The sequence below is a fragment of the Amphibalanus amphitrite genome, unplaced genomic scaffold (genome assembly GCF_019059575.1).
Source record: "Amphibalanus amphitrite isolate SeventyFive unplaced genomic scaffold, NRLGWU_Aamphi_draft 001170F_arrow, whole genome shotgun sequence".
In the NCBI taxonomy this organism is placed as follows: Eukaryota; Metazoa; Arthropoda; class Thecostraca; order Balanomorpha; family Balanidae; genus Amphibalanus; species Amphibalanus amphitrite.
Window position 1 is genome coordinate 113,860 of NW_024882664.1, and position 18,084 is coordinate 131,943.

General features: G+C 49.2%; 2 protein-coding genes across 4 annotated transcripts in view; one reads left to right on the top strand and one right to left on the bottom strand.

The window, feature by feature from the left end:
* Positions 1 to 14,648, top strand: part of LOC122370815 — a 61,699-nt gene extending 47,051 nt beyond the window's left edge. For all 3 annotated transcript variants that reach the window (XM_043346741.1, XM_043346742.1, XM_043346740.1), the window contains 2 exons: positions 13,786 to 13,835; positions 14,333 to 14,648. In XM_043346741.1, the coding sequence (XP_043202676.1) occupies positions 13,786 to 13,835; positions 14,333 to 14,556 (274 nt within the window). In that variant the 3' untranslated portion in view covers positions 14,557 to 14,648. The remainder of the gene's footprint in view (positions 1 to 13,785; positions 13,836 to 14,332) is intronic.
* LOC122370812 (tRNA (cytosine(38)-C(5))-methyltransferase-like) overlaps positions 1 to 18,084 on the bottom strand; it is a 104,152-nt gene that overhangs the window by 56,362 nt on the left and 29,706 nt on the right. The gene's annotated exons all lie outside the window — the stretch shown is intronic.

Here is an 18,084-nt window from a genome sequence, read left to right on the forward strand (position 1 = left end):
CGAAATGGTGCCGACGGCGGCCGGTCCCCCGATGGTACCATACCATAGATGGTAAACAGGTTAGTTCACATTCCCGCCGCTATGCGGGCGGCGGCGGCGCCACCTGTCCTCGTGTCCGCCTGACACCGTAACGATATAGGTCTGAGCTCAAATCTCGGTAATGTCGTGCTTTTTTACTATATTTCTCAAAAACGGCACCACGTGCAATAAAGTTGTATATATCATTGGAAAGAGCATCAAAAGTTGTATAACCTATCAACTTTTCACTTAAATATATCTATAACGTAAAAAGTTATAAAGCAGCAAAGACGCTCCCATTGACTTTGCATGTTAAAAAAATTATTCTTTAAACGAGCTCAAGAAGAACAAACGAATTCTGACAGCTTAACGAAGCATAACAACATATTCTATGGTCTTTTCTCAACAAGTCCTGAAAGTTTAAACAAAATCGTATCATATAATTTTGTACAATGAGCGAATGAAAATGCCTCTGCAAAAACGCCCATTGATTTAACATGGGGAGCGAAAAAAGTTCAACTTTGACCTCGTGCAAAGACACGTTACGAAGTTCTGAGGGGTATACGGCGCACACTAGCGTGTACCCAAACGTGTTTGCCATAAAATGCTGGGAAGAAAACCACCTCTTCCTTGGCTCGTTTTCCCGCTATTCGCGATTGCGCAAAAAGTGTCCCAAACCCCCATTGACTTACTATGGGAAAAATGGAATCGCACGTGCCACGTGCCACGAGGTTTTAAGCGAGTAGCGACCGGTGCCATCAGGTAGATCGCCCCCGAGAGCCCATACACTGAACTTTTTACGAAAATCGCAATGCACGTTTAGGCCCCGGTCAAGTTGCCCCAATTCGCGGCCAGACTTGCAAAACATAGCCCGGAGAACGACCGCTCCGGTTGTTTTTCAATAGAAAAACACAATTCTAACGAATAGTGTTTGTCTACTTCAAACAACCTGCGGTTACCGGCATCTGCGATGCCGGGCTCCGCATCGCGGGACCGCAGGTTGTTTGAGCAAGCACCTTTGTAAACGCAGCAAAAACGCCCGCCACCAAACGAGAGGATGAGCCTTGCACGTGCAGACCGCAGTCGGTGTGCTACGGACTGACGTGCACGGCACCCTATTCGCCCGTCTAGAGCGGTGTGCAAAATTTGGGTGCAATCGGCCCGGCCGTTTTCGAGATCTTGAAGCGGCACCCTGCACGTGCACACGTGCAAGCTGGGTCCCAACTGACTTGTGCACGGCACTCTATTCGCCGGTCTCTAGCGGTGTACCAAATTTAATCACATTCGGCCCAGCCGTTTCCAAGATCTGGAAACGACCCCTACACGTGCGCACGTGCAGTTGTACCCCAACCGTGGCACATGAAAATACATACTTACTGACTTGTGCACGGCACCCTACTAACCAGTCTCTAGTGGTATGTCAAATTTGAGCACAGTCGGTCCAGCCGTTCTTGAGATATGGAAGCGTCAGCCTGCACGTGCGCACGTGCAAACTGGGTCCCATCTGACTTGTGCACGGCACCCTACTCGCCGATCCCTAACGGTGTGCCAAGTTTGATCACAATCGGCCCAGCCGTTCTCGAGATCTGGAAGCGTCACCCTGCCCGTGCGCACGTGCAGCGGCACCCCAACCATGACACATGGAAATGCATTGCACGGCGGGTGTCTACATCCATGCCAAATATCAGTGCAATCGGCAAACTAACTACAGAGTTATTAGACTTGTTACCGAACTGACACCTCTTCGTTTTGCACGTGGCACGTGCATTAGGGGTCACCCATACTTATCGAGGGTAGCACACTACGTGTGAGAAAGGAAGAAGCTATCCCACACAAAAGACCGCAAGTGAATCGGTCAAGCGGTTGTGGAGATATAAGCTTTGCAAAGGCGCCCCCAGTGCGGCCGACTGCCAATAATTAGCAATATTCAGCGTCGCGTCCGCACATGGGAGGTGTCCCCTTCACCTGTTCGTATACTCTAATGTGGTTGGGTTCAAGTCACAGTCAAGCCCTGATTTTTTACAGCTTTTCTTAAAAACGGCACATCGTGCAGTGACGTTCTATGCACCAGTGGAAAGAGCATCAGAAGTTGTATATTATATTAACTTTTCACCTATATGTCTTACTAAAGATAAAAGTTATAGAGGAATAAAGACGCTCCCATTGACTTTCCTTGTTAAAAATTTTCATTTTCCAACGAACTTTATTAGAAAAAACGATTTCTGCCAGCTTAACGAAGCATACCAGCAAGTACTACGCTCTTTCCTGTACAAGCTATAAGAGTTTGGGCAAATTCTATCTCTAAAATTTTGTACAATGAACGAATGAAAATGTCTCTGCAAAGTCTCGGCATCGCCGTCCATTGACTTAACATGGGACACAGCAAAATTCCAACTTTGATCTCGTGCAAAGACACGTTCCGAGATTCTGAGGGGTATACAGCGCACACTGGCGTGTACCCAAACGTGTTTGCCATAAAATGCTGGAAAGAAAACCACCTCTTCCTTGGCTCGTTTTCCCGCCATTGGCGATCGCGCAAAAAGTGTCCAAAACCCCGTTCACTTAACATGGGGAAAATGGAATCGCACGTGCCACGTGCCACGAGATTCTGGCGGGTATACAGCGCACGCGGGCGTGTACCCAAACGTGTTTGCCATAAAATGCTGGGAAGAAAACCACCTCCTTCTTGGCTCGTTTTTCCGCCATTTGCTATCGCGCAAAAAGTGTCCAAAACCCCATTGACTTAACATGGGGAAAATGGAATCGCACGTGCCACGCGCAAAAGACTTCTTAGCGAGTAGCGACCGGTGCCATCAGGTAGATCGCCTCCGGGAGCCCATACCCTGAACTTTTTACGAAGATTGAGCGATTCGTCTAGGCCCCGCTCAAGTTGCCCCAATTCGCGGCCAGACTTGCAAAACATAGCCCGGACAACGACCGCTCCGGTTGTTTTTCAATAGAAAAACACAATTCTAACGAATAGTGTTTGTCTTTTCAAACAACCTGCGGTTACCAGCATCTGCGATGCTGGGCTCCGCATCGCTGGACCGCAGGTTGTTTGAGCAAGCACCTTTGGAAACGCAGCAAAAACGCCCGCCGCCAAACGAGAGGATGAGCCTTGCACGTGCAGACCGGAGTCGGTGTGCTACGGACTGACGTGCACGGCACCCTATTCGCCGGTCTATAGCGGTGTGCCAAATTTGAGTGCAATCGACCCGGCCGTTTTCGAGATCTGGAAGCGTGACCCTGCACGTGCGCACGTGCAGCCTGGGCCCTAATTGACTTGTGCACGGCACTCTATTCGCCGGTTTCTAGCGATGTACCAAATTTAATCTGAATCGGCCCAGCCGTTTCCAAGATCGGGAAACGACCCCTACACGTGCGCACGTGCAGCTGCACCCCAACCGCGGCACATGAAAATACATACTTACTGACTTGTGCACGGCACCCTACTAACTAGTCTCTAGTGGTATGCCAAATTTGAGCACAGTCGGTCCAACCGTTCTTGAGATATGGAAGCGTCAGCCTGCACGTGCGCACGTGCAAACTGGGTCCCATCTGACTTGTGCACGGCACCCTACTCGCCGAGCCCTAACGGTGTGCCAACTTTGATCACAATCGGCCCAGTCGTTCTCGAGATCTGGAAGCGTCACCCTGCCCGTGCGCACGTGCAGCGGCACCCCAACCGTGACACATGGAAATGCATTGCGCGGCGGGTGCCTACAACCATGCCAAGTATCAGCGCAATCGGCAAACTAACTACAGAGTTATTAGACTTGTTACTGAACTGACTTCTTTTCGTTTTGCACGTGGCACGTGCATTAGGGGTCACCCATACGCATCGAGAGTAGCACACTACGTGTAAGAAAGGAAGGAGCTATCCCACACAAAAGACCGCGAGTGAATCGGTCCAGTGGTTGCAGAGATATAAGGTTTGTACAGGCACCCCACAGGCGGCCTACTGCTAATATTTAGCAATAATCAGTGTCGCATCCGCACACGGGAGGTATCGCCGTCACCTATTCGTATACTCTAATGTGGTTGGGTTCAAGTCACAGTCGAGCCCTGCTTTTTTACAACTTTTCTTAAAAACGGCACATCGTGCAGTGACGTTCTATACATTATTGGAAAGAGCATCGAAAGTTGTATGTTTTATTAACTTTTCACTTTGATATATCTGTAACGTAAAAAGTTATTAAGCAACAAAGACGCTCCCATTGACTTTCCATGTTAAAAATTTTCATTTTCAAACGAACTTTATTAGAAAAAAACGATTTCTGCCAGCTTAACGAAGCATAACGGCATGTACTATGCTCTTTCCTTTACAAGATATAAGAGTTTGGGCGAAATCTATCTCTAAAATTTTGTACAAAGATCGAATGAAAATGTCTCTGCAAAGTCTCGACATCGCCGTCCATTGACTTAACATGGGACACAGCAAAATTCCAACTTTGACCTCGTGCAAAGACACGTTCCGAGATTCTGAGGGGTATACAGCGCACACTAGCGTGTACCCAAACGTGTTTGCCATAAAATGCTGGGAAGAAAACCACCTCTTCCTTGGCTCGTTTTCCCGCTATTGGCGATCGCGCAAAAAGTGTCCAAAACCCCGTTCACTTAACACGGGGAAAATGGAATCGCACGTGCCACGTGCCACGAGGTTTTAAGCGAGTAGCGACCGATGCCATAAGGTAGATCGCCTCCGGGAGCCTATACACTGAACTTTTTACGAAGATTGTACATTTCGTCTAGGCCCCAATCAAGATGTCTCGATTCGCTGCCAGACTTGCAAAACATAGCCCGGAGAACGACCGCTCCGGTTGTTTTTCAATAGAAAAACACAATTCTAACGAATAGTGTTTGTCTTTTCAAACAACCTGCGGTTACCAGCATCTGCGATGCTGGGCTCCGCATCGCGGGACCGCAGGTTGTTTGAGCAAGCACCTTTGTAAACGCAGCAAAAACGTCCGCCGCCAAACGAGAGGATGAGCCTTGCACGTGCAGACCGGAGTCGGTGTGCTACGGACTGACGTGCACGGCACCCTTTTCGCCGGTCTATAGCGGTGTGCCAAACTTGAGTGCAATCGGCCCGGCCGTTTTCGAGATCTCGAAGCGGCACCCTGCACGTGCGCACGTGCAAGCTGGGTCCCAATTGACTTTTGCACGGCACCCTTTTCGCCGGTCTCTAGCGGTGTACCGAATTTAATCTGAATCGGCCCAGCCGTTTCCAAGATCTGGAAGCGACCCCTACACGTGCGCACGTGCAGCTGCACCCCAACCGCGGCACATGAAAATACATACCTACTGACTTGTGCACGGCACCCTACTAACCAGTCTCTAGTGGTATGTCAAATTTGAGCACAGTCGGTCCAGCCGTTCTTGAGATATGGAAGCGACAGCCTGCACGTGCGCACGTGCAAACTGGGTCCCATCTGACTTGTGCACGGCACCCTACTCGCCGAGCCCTAACGGTGTGCCAACTTTGATCACAATCGGACCAGCCGTTCTCGAGATCTGGAAGCGTCACCCTGCCCGTGCGCACGTGCAGCGGCACCCCAACCGTGACACATGGAAAGGCATTGCGGGACGGGTGCCTACATCCATGCCAAGGATCAGCGCAATCGGCAAAATAACTACAGAGTTATTACACTTGCTACCGATCTGACACCTCTTCGTTTTGCACGTGGCACGTGCATTAGGGGTCACCCATACGCATCGAGAGTAGCACACTACGTTTGGGAAAGGAAGAAACTATCCCACACAAAAGACTGCGAGTGAATCGGTCCTGTGGTTGCAGAGATATAAGGTTTGTAAAGGCGCCCTACAGGCGGCCTACTGCTAATATTTAGCAATAATCAGTGTCGCATCCGCACACGGGAGGTATCCCCGTTACCTGTTCGTATGCTCATTGTGGTTGGGTTCAAGTCACAGGCGAGCCCTGCTTTTTTGCAACTTTTCTTAGAAACGGCACATCGTGCAGTGACGTTCTATACATCGTTGGAAAGAGCATCGAAAGTTGTATATTTCATTAATTTTTCACTTTGGTATATCTGCAACGTAAAAAGTTATTAAGCAACAAAGACGCTCCCATTGACTTTCCATGTTAAAAATTTTCATTTTCAAACGAACTTTATTAGAAAAAACGATTTCTGCCAGCTTAACGAAGCATACCAACATGTACTATGCTCCTTTCTCTACAAGATATAAGAGTTTGGGCGAAATCTATCTCTAAAATTTTGTACAAAGATCGAATGAAAATGTCTCTGCAAAGTCTCGACATCGCCGTCCATTGACTTAACATGGGACACAGCAAAATTCCAACTTTGACCTCGTGCAAAGACACGTTCCGAGATTCTGAGGGGTATACAGCGCACACTGACGTGTACCGGAACGTGTTTGCCATAAAATGCTGGGAAGAAAACCACCTCCTTCTTGGCTCGTTTTTCCGCTATTGGCGATCGCGCAAAAAGTGTCCAAAACCCCGTTCACTTAACATGGGGAAAATGGAATCGCACGTGCCACGTGCCACGAGGTTTTAAGCGAGTAGCGACCGGTGCCATAAGGTAGATCGCCTCCGGGAGCCCATACCCTGAACTTTTTACGAAGATTGTACATTTCGTCTAGGCCCCAATCAAGATGTCTCGATTCGCTGCCAGACTTGCAAAACATAGCCCGGACAACGACCGCTCCGGTTGTTTTTCAATAGAAAAACACAATTCTAACGAATAGTGTTTGTCTTTTCAAACAACCTGCGGTTACCAGCATCTGCGATGCTGGGCTCCGCATCGCGGGACCGCAGGTTGTTTGAGCAAGCACCTCTGTAACGCCGCAAAAACGCCCGCCGCCAAACGAGAGGATGAGCCTTGCACGTGCAGCCCGGAGCGGGTGTGTCACGAACTGACGTGCACTGCACTCTACTAACCGGTCTCTAGCGGTTTGCCAAATTTGAGTGCAATCGACCCGGCCGTTTTCGAGATCTGGAAGTGACACCCTGCACGTGCGCACGTGCAGCCTGGGTCCCAATTGACTTGTGCACGGCACTCTATTCGCCGGTTTCTAGCGATGTACCAAATTTAATCTGAATCGGCCCAGCCGTTTGCAAGATCGGGAAACGACCCCTACCGTGCGCACGTGCAGCTGCACCCCAACCGTGGCACATGAAAATACATACTAACTGACTTGTGCACGGCACACTACTAACCAGTCTCTAGCGGTATGCCAATTTTGAGCACAGTCGGCCCAGCCGTTCTTGAGATATGGAAGCGTCAGCCTGCACGTGCGCACGTGCAAACTGGGTCCCATCTGACTTGTGCACGGCACCCTACTCGCCGAGCCCTAACGGTGTGCCAACTTTGATCACAATCGGCCCAGCCGTTCTCGAGATCTGGAAGCGTCACCCTGCCCGTGCGCACGTGCAGCTGCACCCCAACCGTGACACATGGAAATGCATTGCGGGGCGGCTGCCTACATCCATGCCAAGTCTCAGTGCAATCGGCAAAGTAACTACAGAGTTATTAGACTTGTTACCAAACTGACGCCTCTTCGTTTTGCACGTGGCACGTGCATTAGGGGTCACCCATACGCATCGAGAATAGCACACTACGTGTAAGAAAGGAAGAAGCTATCCCACACAAAAGACCGCGAGTGAATCGGTCCAGTGGTTGCAGAGATATAAGCATTGCAAAGGCGCCCCCACGGCGGCCGACTGCTAATATTTAGCAATAATCAGTGTCGCATCCGCACACGGGAGGTATCCCCGTCACCTGTTCGTATAGTCTAATGTGGTTGGGTTCAAGTCACAGTCGAGCCCTGATTTTTTACAGCTTTTCTTAAAAACGGCACATCGTGCAGTGACGTCCTATGCATCAGTGGAAAGAGCATCAAAAGTTGTATATTATATTAACTTTTCACCTATATATCTTACAAAAGATAAAAGTTATAGAGGAATAAAGACGCTCCCATTGACTTTCCATGTTAAAAATTTTAAATTTCAAATTAACTTTAAAAGAAAAAATGAGTTTTGCCAGCTTAACGAAGCATACCAGCAAGTACTATGCTCTTTCGTCTACAAGATATAAGAGTTTGGGCGAAATCTATCTCTAAATTTTTTTACAAAGATCGAATGAAAATGTCTCTGCAAAGTCTCGACATCGCCGTCCATTGACTTAACATGGGACACAGCGAAATTCCAACTTTAACCTCGTGCAAAGACACGTTCCGAGATTCTGAGGGGTATACAGCGCACACTGGCTTGTACCCAAACGTGTTTGCCATAAAATGCTGGGAAGAAAACCACCTCTTCCTTGGCTCGTTTTCCCGCCATTGGCGATCGCGCAAAAAGTGTCCAAAACCCCATTGACTTAACATGGGGAAAATGGAATCGCACGTGCCACGTGCCACGAGGTTTTAAGCGAGTAGCGACCGGTGCCATCAGGTAGATCGCCCCCGGGAGCCCATACACTGAACTTTTTACGAAGATTGTACATTTCGTCTAGGCCCCACCCAAGTTGCCCCAATTCGCGGCCAGACTTGCAAAACATAGCCCGGACAACGACCGCTCCGGTTGTTTTTCAATAGAAAAACACAATTCTAACGAATAGTGTTTGTCTTTTCAAACAACCTGCGGTTATTTGCAGCTCCACTCTGCACGTGCGCACGTGCAAGCTGGGTCCCAATTGAGTTGTGCACGGCACCCTATCCGCCGGTCTCTAGCGGTGTACCAAATTTGAGCTCAATCGGCCAAGCCGTTTTCAAGATCTGGAAGCGACCCCTACACGTGCGCACGTGCATGAATTGTTCCCCAACCGTGACACATGGACTATACTGACTTGTGCAAGGCACCCCACTAACCGGTCTCTAGAGGTGTGCCGAATTTGAGTGCAATCGGTCCAGCCGTTCTTGAGATCTGAAAGCGTCACCCTGCACGTGCGCACGTGCACGATGGGTCCTAACTGATTTGCGCACGGCACCCTACTAACCGGTCTCTAGTGGTGTACCGAATTTGAGCTCAATCGGCTCGGCCGTTCTCGAGATCTGGAAGCGTCACCCTGCACGCGCGCACGTGCAGTTGCACCCCAATCGTAACACATGGAAACGCATGGCCCGGTGTGTGCCTACAACCTTGTGTAGTTTCAGCAGAATTTCCTCAGGAATTACCGTGGTATTGTCATTACAACAAAAGTGACACCTCTCCGTTTTACACGTGTCACGTGCAGTAGGGGTCACCCGCATGCATCGTCCATAGTAAAATACTTCTAAGAAGGTTATACGCTACCCCATACAAAAAACCGCAAGTGTATCGGTCCAGTGGCTGCGGAGATATAAGTCGTACAAAAACGTCCCCACGGCGGCCGGCCGCTAATATTTAGCATTAAATTCGTGTCGCATCCTTCTATGGGAGGTATCCCTGTCACCTGTTCGTATACTGCCTGAGCCAAGGCCGTATATAGGTCTGAGCTCAAATCTCGGTAATGTCGTGCTTTTTTACTAAATTTCTCTAAAACGGCACGAAGCGCAATAACGTTCTATATATCATTGGTAAGAGCATCAAAAGTTGTATAACCTATCAACTTTTCACTTCAATATATCTCTAACCTAAAAAGTTATTAAGCGACAAAGACGCTGCCATTGGCTTTCCATGTTAAAATTTTCCATTTTTAAACGAGCTTAAAAAGAACAAACGAATTCTGACAGCTTAACGAAGCATAACAACATGTTCTATGGTCTTTTCTCAACAAGACCTGAAGGTTTAAACAAAATCGTATCATATAATTTTGTACAATGAGTGAATGTAAATGTCTCTGCAAAAACGCCCATTGACTTAACATGGGGAGCGAAAAAAGTTCAACTTTGACCTCGTGCAAAGACACGTTACGAAATTCTGACGTGTATACCGCGCACGCTGGCGTGTACCGGAACGTGTTTCCCATAAAATGCTGGGAAGAAAACCACCTCTTCCTTGGCTCGTTTTCCCGCCATTCACGATCGCGCAAAAAGTGTCCAAAACCCCGTAGATTTAACATGGGGAAAATGGAATCGCACGTGCCACGTGCCACGAGGTTTTAAGCGAGTAGCGACCGATGCCATCAGGTAGATCGCCTGCGGGAGCCCATACACTGAACTTTTTACGAAGATTGATCGATTCGTCTAGGCCCCAATCAAGTTGTACTGATTCGCGGCAAACTTTGCAAAACATAGCCCGGAGAACGACCGCTCCGGTTGTTTTTCAATAGAAAAACACAATTCTAACGAATAGTGTTTGTCTTTTCAAACAACCTGCGGTTACCAAACGAGAGGATGAGCCTTGCACGTGCAGACCGGAGTCGGTGTGCTACAAACTGACGTGCACGGCACCCTACTCGCTGATCTATAGCGGTGTGCCAAATTTGAGTGTAATCGGCTCGGCCATTTTCGAGATCTGGAAGCGTCACCCTGCACGTGCGCACGTGCAAGCTGTGTCCAATTGCATTGTGCATGGGACCCTATTCGCCGGTCTCTAGCGGTGTACCAAATTCGAGCTCAATCGGCCCAGCCGTTTTCAAGATCTTGAAACGACCCCTCCACGTGCGCACGTGCAGCTGCATCTCAACCGTGACACATGGAAATACATACTAACTGACTTGTGCACGGCACCCTACTGATCGATCTCTAGATGTTTGCCGAATTTGAGTGCAATCGGTCCAGCCGTTCTTGAGATCTGGAAGCGTCACCCTGCACGTGCGCACGTGCAAGATGGGTCCAAACTGACTTGCGCACGGCAGTCGGCACCCTACTAATCGGTCTCTAGCGGTGTACCAAATTTGAACTCAATCGGCCCGGCCGTTCTCGAGATCTGGAAGCGTCACCCTGCACGTGCGCACGTGCAGTTGCACCCCAATCGTGGCACATGGAAATACATACTAAATGACTGCAACCTACTGATCGGTATCAAGCGTTATGCCAAATTTGAACACAATCGGTCCAGCCGTTCTCGAGATCTGGAAGCGTCACCCTGCACGTGCGCACGTGCAGTTGCACCCCTACCAAGACACATGGAAATGCATCGCCTGGAAAGTGTCTACCTCCATGCCAAGTTTTAGCGCAATCGGCCCAGTAATTACCGCGAGCTATTGCGCTTATTACAAAACAGGCACCTCTTGGCTTTGCACGTGGAACGTGCGTTAGGGGTCACCCATATGCATCGAGAGTAGCACACTATGTGAAAGAAGGGAAAAAGCTACCCCACACAAAAAACCGCACGTGTATCAGCCCAGTGGTTGCCGAGATATAAGTCGTACAAAAACGTCGCCACGGCGGCCGGCCGCTATTTAGCAGTAAAATCGTGTCGCATCCTTCTATGGGAGGTATCCCCGTCACCTGCCACTACTTCGTATACTGTCTGAGCAAAGGCCATACGTTACGGTCCAAACTCCATAGTGAGGCGGACATACGAATTTACGAGAGTTTAGCGACGAAATGATTCACTTAATTGTTAAGTAATCGGTACCATTAGGTACGCCATAAATTTTATCTAGCATCTCACCGTAGATGCAGTAAAAAGTGCTTTACTTTTCAATGTATATAAAGACTTGCTCAGCTCAATCAGTTCACTCTGTATTGGCTCAAGCCGTATCATGCGAACGCAATACAAACTAGAGCACCGACAGCGCAGCGCTCCCCAACTCACTGCTCGCCCAGTCCACCCGGGCCGCCGCCACGACGGCCCCCCCGCAAGTAGGCATCCCGCACTGCACCGACAGCCGCGGGCGACCAGCTGACCGGCCAGCTGACCGGCCAGCAGCCGGCGGGCGGCAAGCCGCGGATGGCCGACCCGCCGGCGCGGCGAGGGAGGGGAGGGACGCAGCTGAAAGACCCGACTACATATATATCAAAGAAACATTATATGTAATCATCGATGACGCGACATATATCTGCTTTATTGGGTTTAGCGGTGTAGTCTGTGATGCCATCACAATGAAAATAGCCTAGTTTTGTAGAGCATCAAATTCTGATTCCATAACGACTCTCGCTAGTCCATTTTCAATTGTAAATAAGCCTTTTATTGCGATGCAAAGTCCCGAAATGGTGCCGACGGCGGCCGGTCCCCCGATGGTACACTCGGGGGCAGAATGATGTTCCACCACTCCCTACCCATCGGGCGATCCCATGGCTCAGCACTGGCTGCTGTCAGTGTTGCCTGCCCTCGGCACTGCTCAGCACTGCATGCCAGTGCCAGTGCTGCCAGTGCTGCCACTGGCAGCAGCCAGTGCTGAGCCATGGGAGCTCGATGGGTAGGGAGTCGTGGAACATCAATCTGCCCCCGAGTGTACCATACCATAGATCAGAGGGCTGTTCACGGGCCCTGTGTGCGGTCGGACCGCACACAGCCTCCAAGCTCCGCCCACTGCGTCCCTACGTCAGCCTTCCGTCACCGCACACAGCGATCGCTGTGGCCGTCGGGACTGGCCACAGCGGACCGTCCACCGCACGCAGCCGTGACGTCAGAACCGCCTACCCATCCCCTACCCCCACGCCTGCTGGACGCACCGCACACAGCGCACGCAGCAGTGTGCGGTGCCCGTGAACACCCCTCTGGTAAACAGGTTAGTTCACATTCCCGCCGCTATGCGGGCGGCGGCGGCGCCACCTGTCCTCGTGTCCGCCTGACACCGTAACGATATAGGTCTGAGCTCAAATCTCGGTAATGTCGTGCTTTTTTACTATATTTCTCAAAAACGGCACCACGTGCAATAAAGTTGTATATATCATTGGAAAGAGCATCAAAAGTTGTATAACCTATCAACTTTTCACTTAAATATATCTCAACTGTAAAAAGTTATTAAGCAGCAAAGACGCTCCCATTCACTTTCCATGTTAAAATTTTTCATTTTTAAACGAGCCTAAAAAGAACAAACGAATTTGCACAGCTTAAAGAAGCATAACAATATGTTCTATGGTCTTTTCTCAACAAGTCCTGAAAGTTTAAACAAAATCGTATCATATAATTTTGTACAATGAGCGAATGAAAAAGTCTCTGCAAAAACGCCCATTGACTTAACATGGGGAGCGAAAAAAGTTCAACTTTGACCTCGTGCAAAGACACGTTACGAAGTTCTGAGGGGTATACGGCGCACACTAGCGTGTACCCAAACGTGTTTGCCATAAAATGCTGGGAAGAAAACCACCTCTTCCTTGGCTCGTTTTCCCGCCATTGGCGATCGCGCAAAAAGTGTCCAAAACCCCGTTGACTTAACATGGGGAAAATGGAATCGCACGTGCCACGTGCCACGAGGTTTTAAGCGAGTAGCGACCGGTGCCATCAGGTAGATCGCCCCCAGGAGCCCATATTCTGAACTTTTTACGGAAATCGCAATGCACGTTTAGGCCCCGGTCAAGTTGCCCCAATTCGCGGCCAGACTTGCAAAACATAGCCCGGAGACGGACCGCTCCGGTTGTTTTTCAATAGAAAAACACAATTCTAACGAATAGTGTTTGTCTTTTCAAACAACCTGCGGTTATTCACTTAACATGGGGAAAATGGAATCGCACGTGCCACGTGCCACGAGGTTTTAAGCGAGTAGCGACCGGTGCCATAAGGTAGATCGCCTCCAGGAGCCCATACCCTGAACTTTTTACGAAGATTGTACATTTCGTCTAGGCCCCACCCAAGTTGCCCCAATTCGCGGCCAGACTTGCAAAACATAGCCCGGAGAACGACCGCTCCGGTTGTTTTTCAATAGAAAAACACAATTCTAACGAATAGTGTTTGTCTTTTCAAACAACCTGCGGTTACTACCTCGGCCTCCACCACCTCAGACAACGGTGCCACGGCACTCCACATCATCACGGAGCACGACTTCCAGCCTGGGCTGTCGTCTGGTGGGCAACATCGTCACCTACATCGCAGGGTTCGTGGTGAAGAAGGCGCTCGACTCTGTCAGCTGTAGCACCTGTCAGGAGGCCCTGGTGAGCGACATCCAGCCGGACGACATAGAAAAACACAATTCTAACGAATAGTGTTTGTCTTTTCAAACAACCTGCGGTTATTCACTTAACATGGGGAAAATGGAATCGCACGTGCCACGTGCCACGAGGTTTTAAGCGAGTAGCGACCGGTGCCATAAGGTAGATCGCCTCCAGGAGCCCATACCCTGAACTTTTTACGAAGATTGTACATTTCGTCTAGGCCCCACCCAAGTTGCCCCAATTCGCGGCCAGACTTGCAAAACATAGCCCGGAGAACGACCGCTCCGGTTGTTTTTCAATAGAAAAACACAATTCTAACGAATAGTGTTTGTCTTTTCAAACAACCTGCGGTTACTACCTCGGCCTCCACCACCTCAGACAACGGTGCCACGGCACTCCACATCATCACGGAGCACGACTTCCAGCCTGGGCTGTCGTCTGGTGGGCAACATCGTCACCTACATCGCAGGGTTCGTGGTGAAGAAGGCGCTCGACTCTGTCAGCTGTAGCACCTGTCAGGAGGCCCTGGTGAGCGACATCCAGCCGGACGACATGACACAGCTTTACCACCTCTTCATCATCTCTGCCAGATGAGCTAAGGTGGGGACGGGTTACATGCCTGGGATCTGACTGAGACCCGCTCATACCCTGCCGAAGTGTTGGTGATTTCAGCGGTCAGCTGTCTCTAGCCGTATTCACTTAACATGGGGAAAATGGAATCGCACGTGCCACGTGCCACGAGGTTTTAAGCGAGTAGCGACCGGTGCCATAAGGTAGATCGCCTCCAGGAGCCCATACCCTGAACTTTTTACGAAGATTGTACATTTCGTCTAGGCCCCACCCAAGTTGCCCCAATTCGCGGCCAGACTTGCAAAACATAGCCCGGAGAACGACCGCTCCGGTTGTTTTTCAATAGAAAAACACAATTCTAACGAATAGTGTTTGTCTTTTCAAACAACCTGCGGTTACTACCTCGGCCTCCACCACCTCAGACAACGGTGCCACGGCACTCCACATCATCACGGAGCACGACTTCCAGCCTGGGCTGTCGTCTGGTGGGCAACATCGTCACCTACATCGCAGGGTTCGTGGTGAAGAAGGCGCTCGACTCTGTCAGCTGTAGCACCTGTCAGGAGGCCCTGGTGAGCGACATCCAGCCGGACGACATGACACAGCTTTACCACCTCTTCATCATCTCTGCCAGATGAGCTAAGGTGGGGACGGGTTACATGCCTGGGATCTGACTGAGACCCGCTCATACCCTGCCGAAGTGTTGGTGATTTCAGCGGTCAGCTGTCTCTAGCCGGTGTCAGTGAGTCGCGGCCAGCTGCCGCTGGAGTGGGTATCTACCGTCGATAGCTGCTGTGTGGCGGATAGCGTGGATTTGGATGGACACTTCATATTAATGAACAGATCAATGTCTGGCCGATAAAAGACGTATTTTGTCGATGATTGCTTAGTGACTGAGTGGGTCCACTGGCGACCAATGCAGTGGGCGCTGGGTTAACGCCTCGCCTCTTGTGACCGTGTCGATATGTAGCACTGTTAATTGCCGATTCGTTGCCGGCCGTCTCTGCTCCGTGGCTGGCTGATCCGGCACAAACTGGTGTTCGTGGCTGAAGGCGCGGCTACAGTTACACTAGCTCGCCACGTGCCTGTGCGACTATCGTCGGTGCTGTCTGCAAGGGCGATGTCGGTGCCTGTAGGGGGCGCGGATTGATTCAAAGTGAGGAATGGGTCATCGGAGCTCGGGTCAGGTCATGTTCGGCTTAAATAAGCGGATTTTGCGATTTGCCGCATCCGGGTGAATTTCCTTGCCTTCTAGTGCATGTTTATGCATTTTACATGCGTTTTTTTTAGTGTTGATGTCTAGATAACGTGCATTTGCCTCGAGGTCAAGGCTGCGCTTCATATGGGCAGTTTTCGGAGCATCTTGCTCATTTTATTCGTAATCCTTAATTATGTTTGCGGATTTGTGCCCGCAAATCATTTTTTAAAGTAAGATTGACACGGGATTCGAGATCGGCGCCCATAAATACACTTCACATGACCCGCCATGTGTCAAGGCCATCCGAGGTCATCTAAGGTCGCTGACCTTGTATGACCTTATGTGACCCGGTTCGCTAGATTTCGAGATGAGGTTGATTGGGAATGATGTAACCCATTTCGCCGACAGTTCACGCGTTTTGGTCGATTTTATAGCGAAAGATCTCAAACTCCAGTGACTTTACTGGTTCGATTTCCAGTGTTTGACCTGACCTCTGAGTTCACCCGTTGACCTAGTACCCTGAAATTTGGTATCACTGGTTTACTCACATCGCGGACAGCATACCTATTTTTTTCCGTTCTTGCTCCGTCGAGGGGCGAACGGCTGGAGTTCACTCCGTTCACCCTGGCTTCCCCTACTCGTAAGACGCTGACAAACTACGAACGGGTGAGGGCTAAAATTGCACTTATTGTCGATCATTGTCCATTGCATACTGCATACATAGATATAAAGTATGGTAGCCATAATGGGAAACGAATTTAATCTCAAATTAGCATGCCAATTGCATCTACCTTCGGTGCCGCATATCCTTTATCAGCGTCCTCAGGGCTATATGTCTAGGGCTGATGTAATTACATTACTATAAATACACATGTTTCTGCCCTTGTTTCACAATCTACTCATTCCAAAGAATGCCATAGGTAAAAAAGATTAACACTTTTCGGTCGAAAAATACCACAAAATCTGTCCCAAACACCCCCCTCCTCCCATAGTGTTTACACAGCGCCGCAGATTCTCGCCCTCACCAACATGGCGGCCGCTGCTACGTATTCGCGAGTCGCTCCCGACATGGGGGTGCCCTATCTAGTCTTTATATCTATGACAACCACAGTATAAAAATTCTTCAAATTTTTTTTTTCGCGATATCCTAATCATGCTCAAAATGGTAAAAAGTGTGAATTTCAATATAAGACAAACGGTCAGTCCATACAACATATTATTACATCTGAGCCACGTAATAAAATATTATTGTTACAATAGCGGTGATAATCGTTGGATAACGCCGAATCCCAACAATCAGTAATGCATTCTAAACTCGATGATCTACCTAACAATGCAAGCATTGAACGAGTTTGGAATAAATAATTCAGACAGGCTTTTCGACAAAATACCTACACGGTTGGAATTCAGCTAGGCCGTCCGATTTGGTTGTCTGTTGATTTGTGACGACTGTTTACAACTTCATTTCTTCGGACAAGAATGGTATATGATAGCTTCCGACCAAAAATTGGCATCAAAGTGTTCCTTTACACATAATGTCGATGTTACATATGTCACTGATAAAATCGCTATTACATCGTTTATGTATAGACTAGAGGTACAGGTTTACGCGATAACTGTATGTTTTGATATATATGATTAACGGATGCATTAGTTTGGGTGTAGAAACTTGCATTTTTATTGGTATGATTTTTGTAGAAGTGGGTAACTGCTTTTAATTGAACTGTAAGGTATGATGGTGATGCATGCGAGTTCTTCGAGCCCTTTGTAAGTTGAGATGTTACTGAACGCAACCCTACCCTACCCTACCCTACCCTACCCCTACACTACCCTACCCTACCCTACCTACCCTACCATACCCTACCCTACCCTACCCCTACACTACCCTACCCCACCCTACCTTACCACTATCCCTACCCTAGCCTACCTACCCTACCCTACCCTACCCTACCCTACCTACCCTACCCTACCCTACCTTACCCTACCCTACTCCTACCCTACCCTACCCCACCCTATCTTACCCTACCCTTACCCTACCCTACCCTACCCTACTCCTACCCTACCCTACCCTACCCTACCATTGGATGGATACTACCCTACCATACCCTACCCTACCCTACCATACCCTACCCTACCCTACCTTTACATTACCCTATACACTGAGAAAAAAATTGACTCTATATGGATCAAAACTCTTGAAAATGCTCCCCTGAAAACTCCTGAAAACCATCGATAACACCCTTTCCAGCAGAGTTATTGAGTGTGTTCTAGGGTAACTTTGAGCCTTCCTCATTTTGCGAAAGAGTTTTCAAGAGTTCTCAATGGATGGCGAAATGACTCCATGTGTGACACCC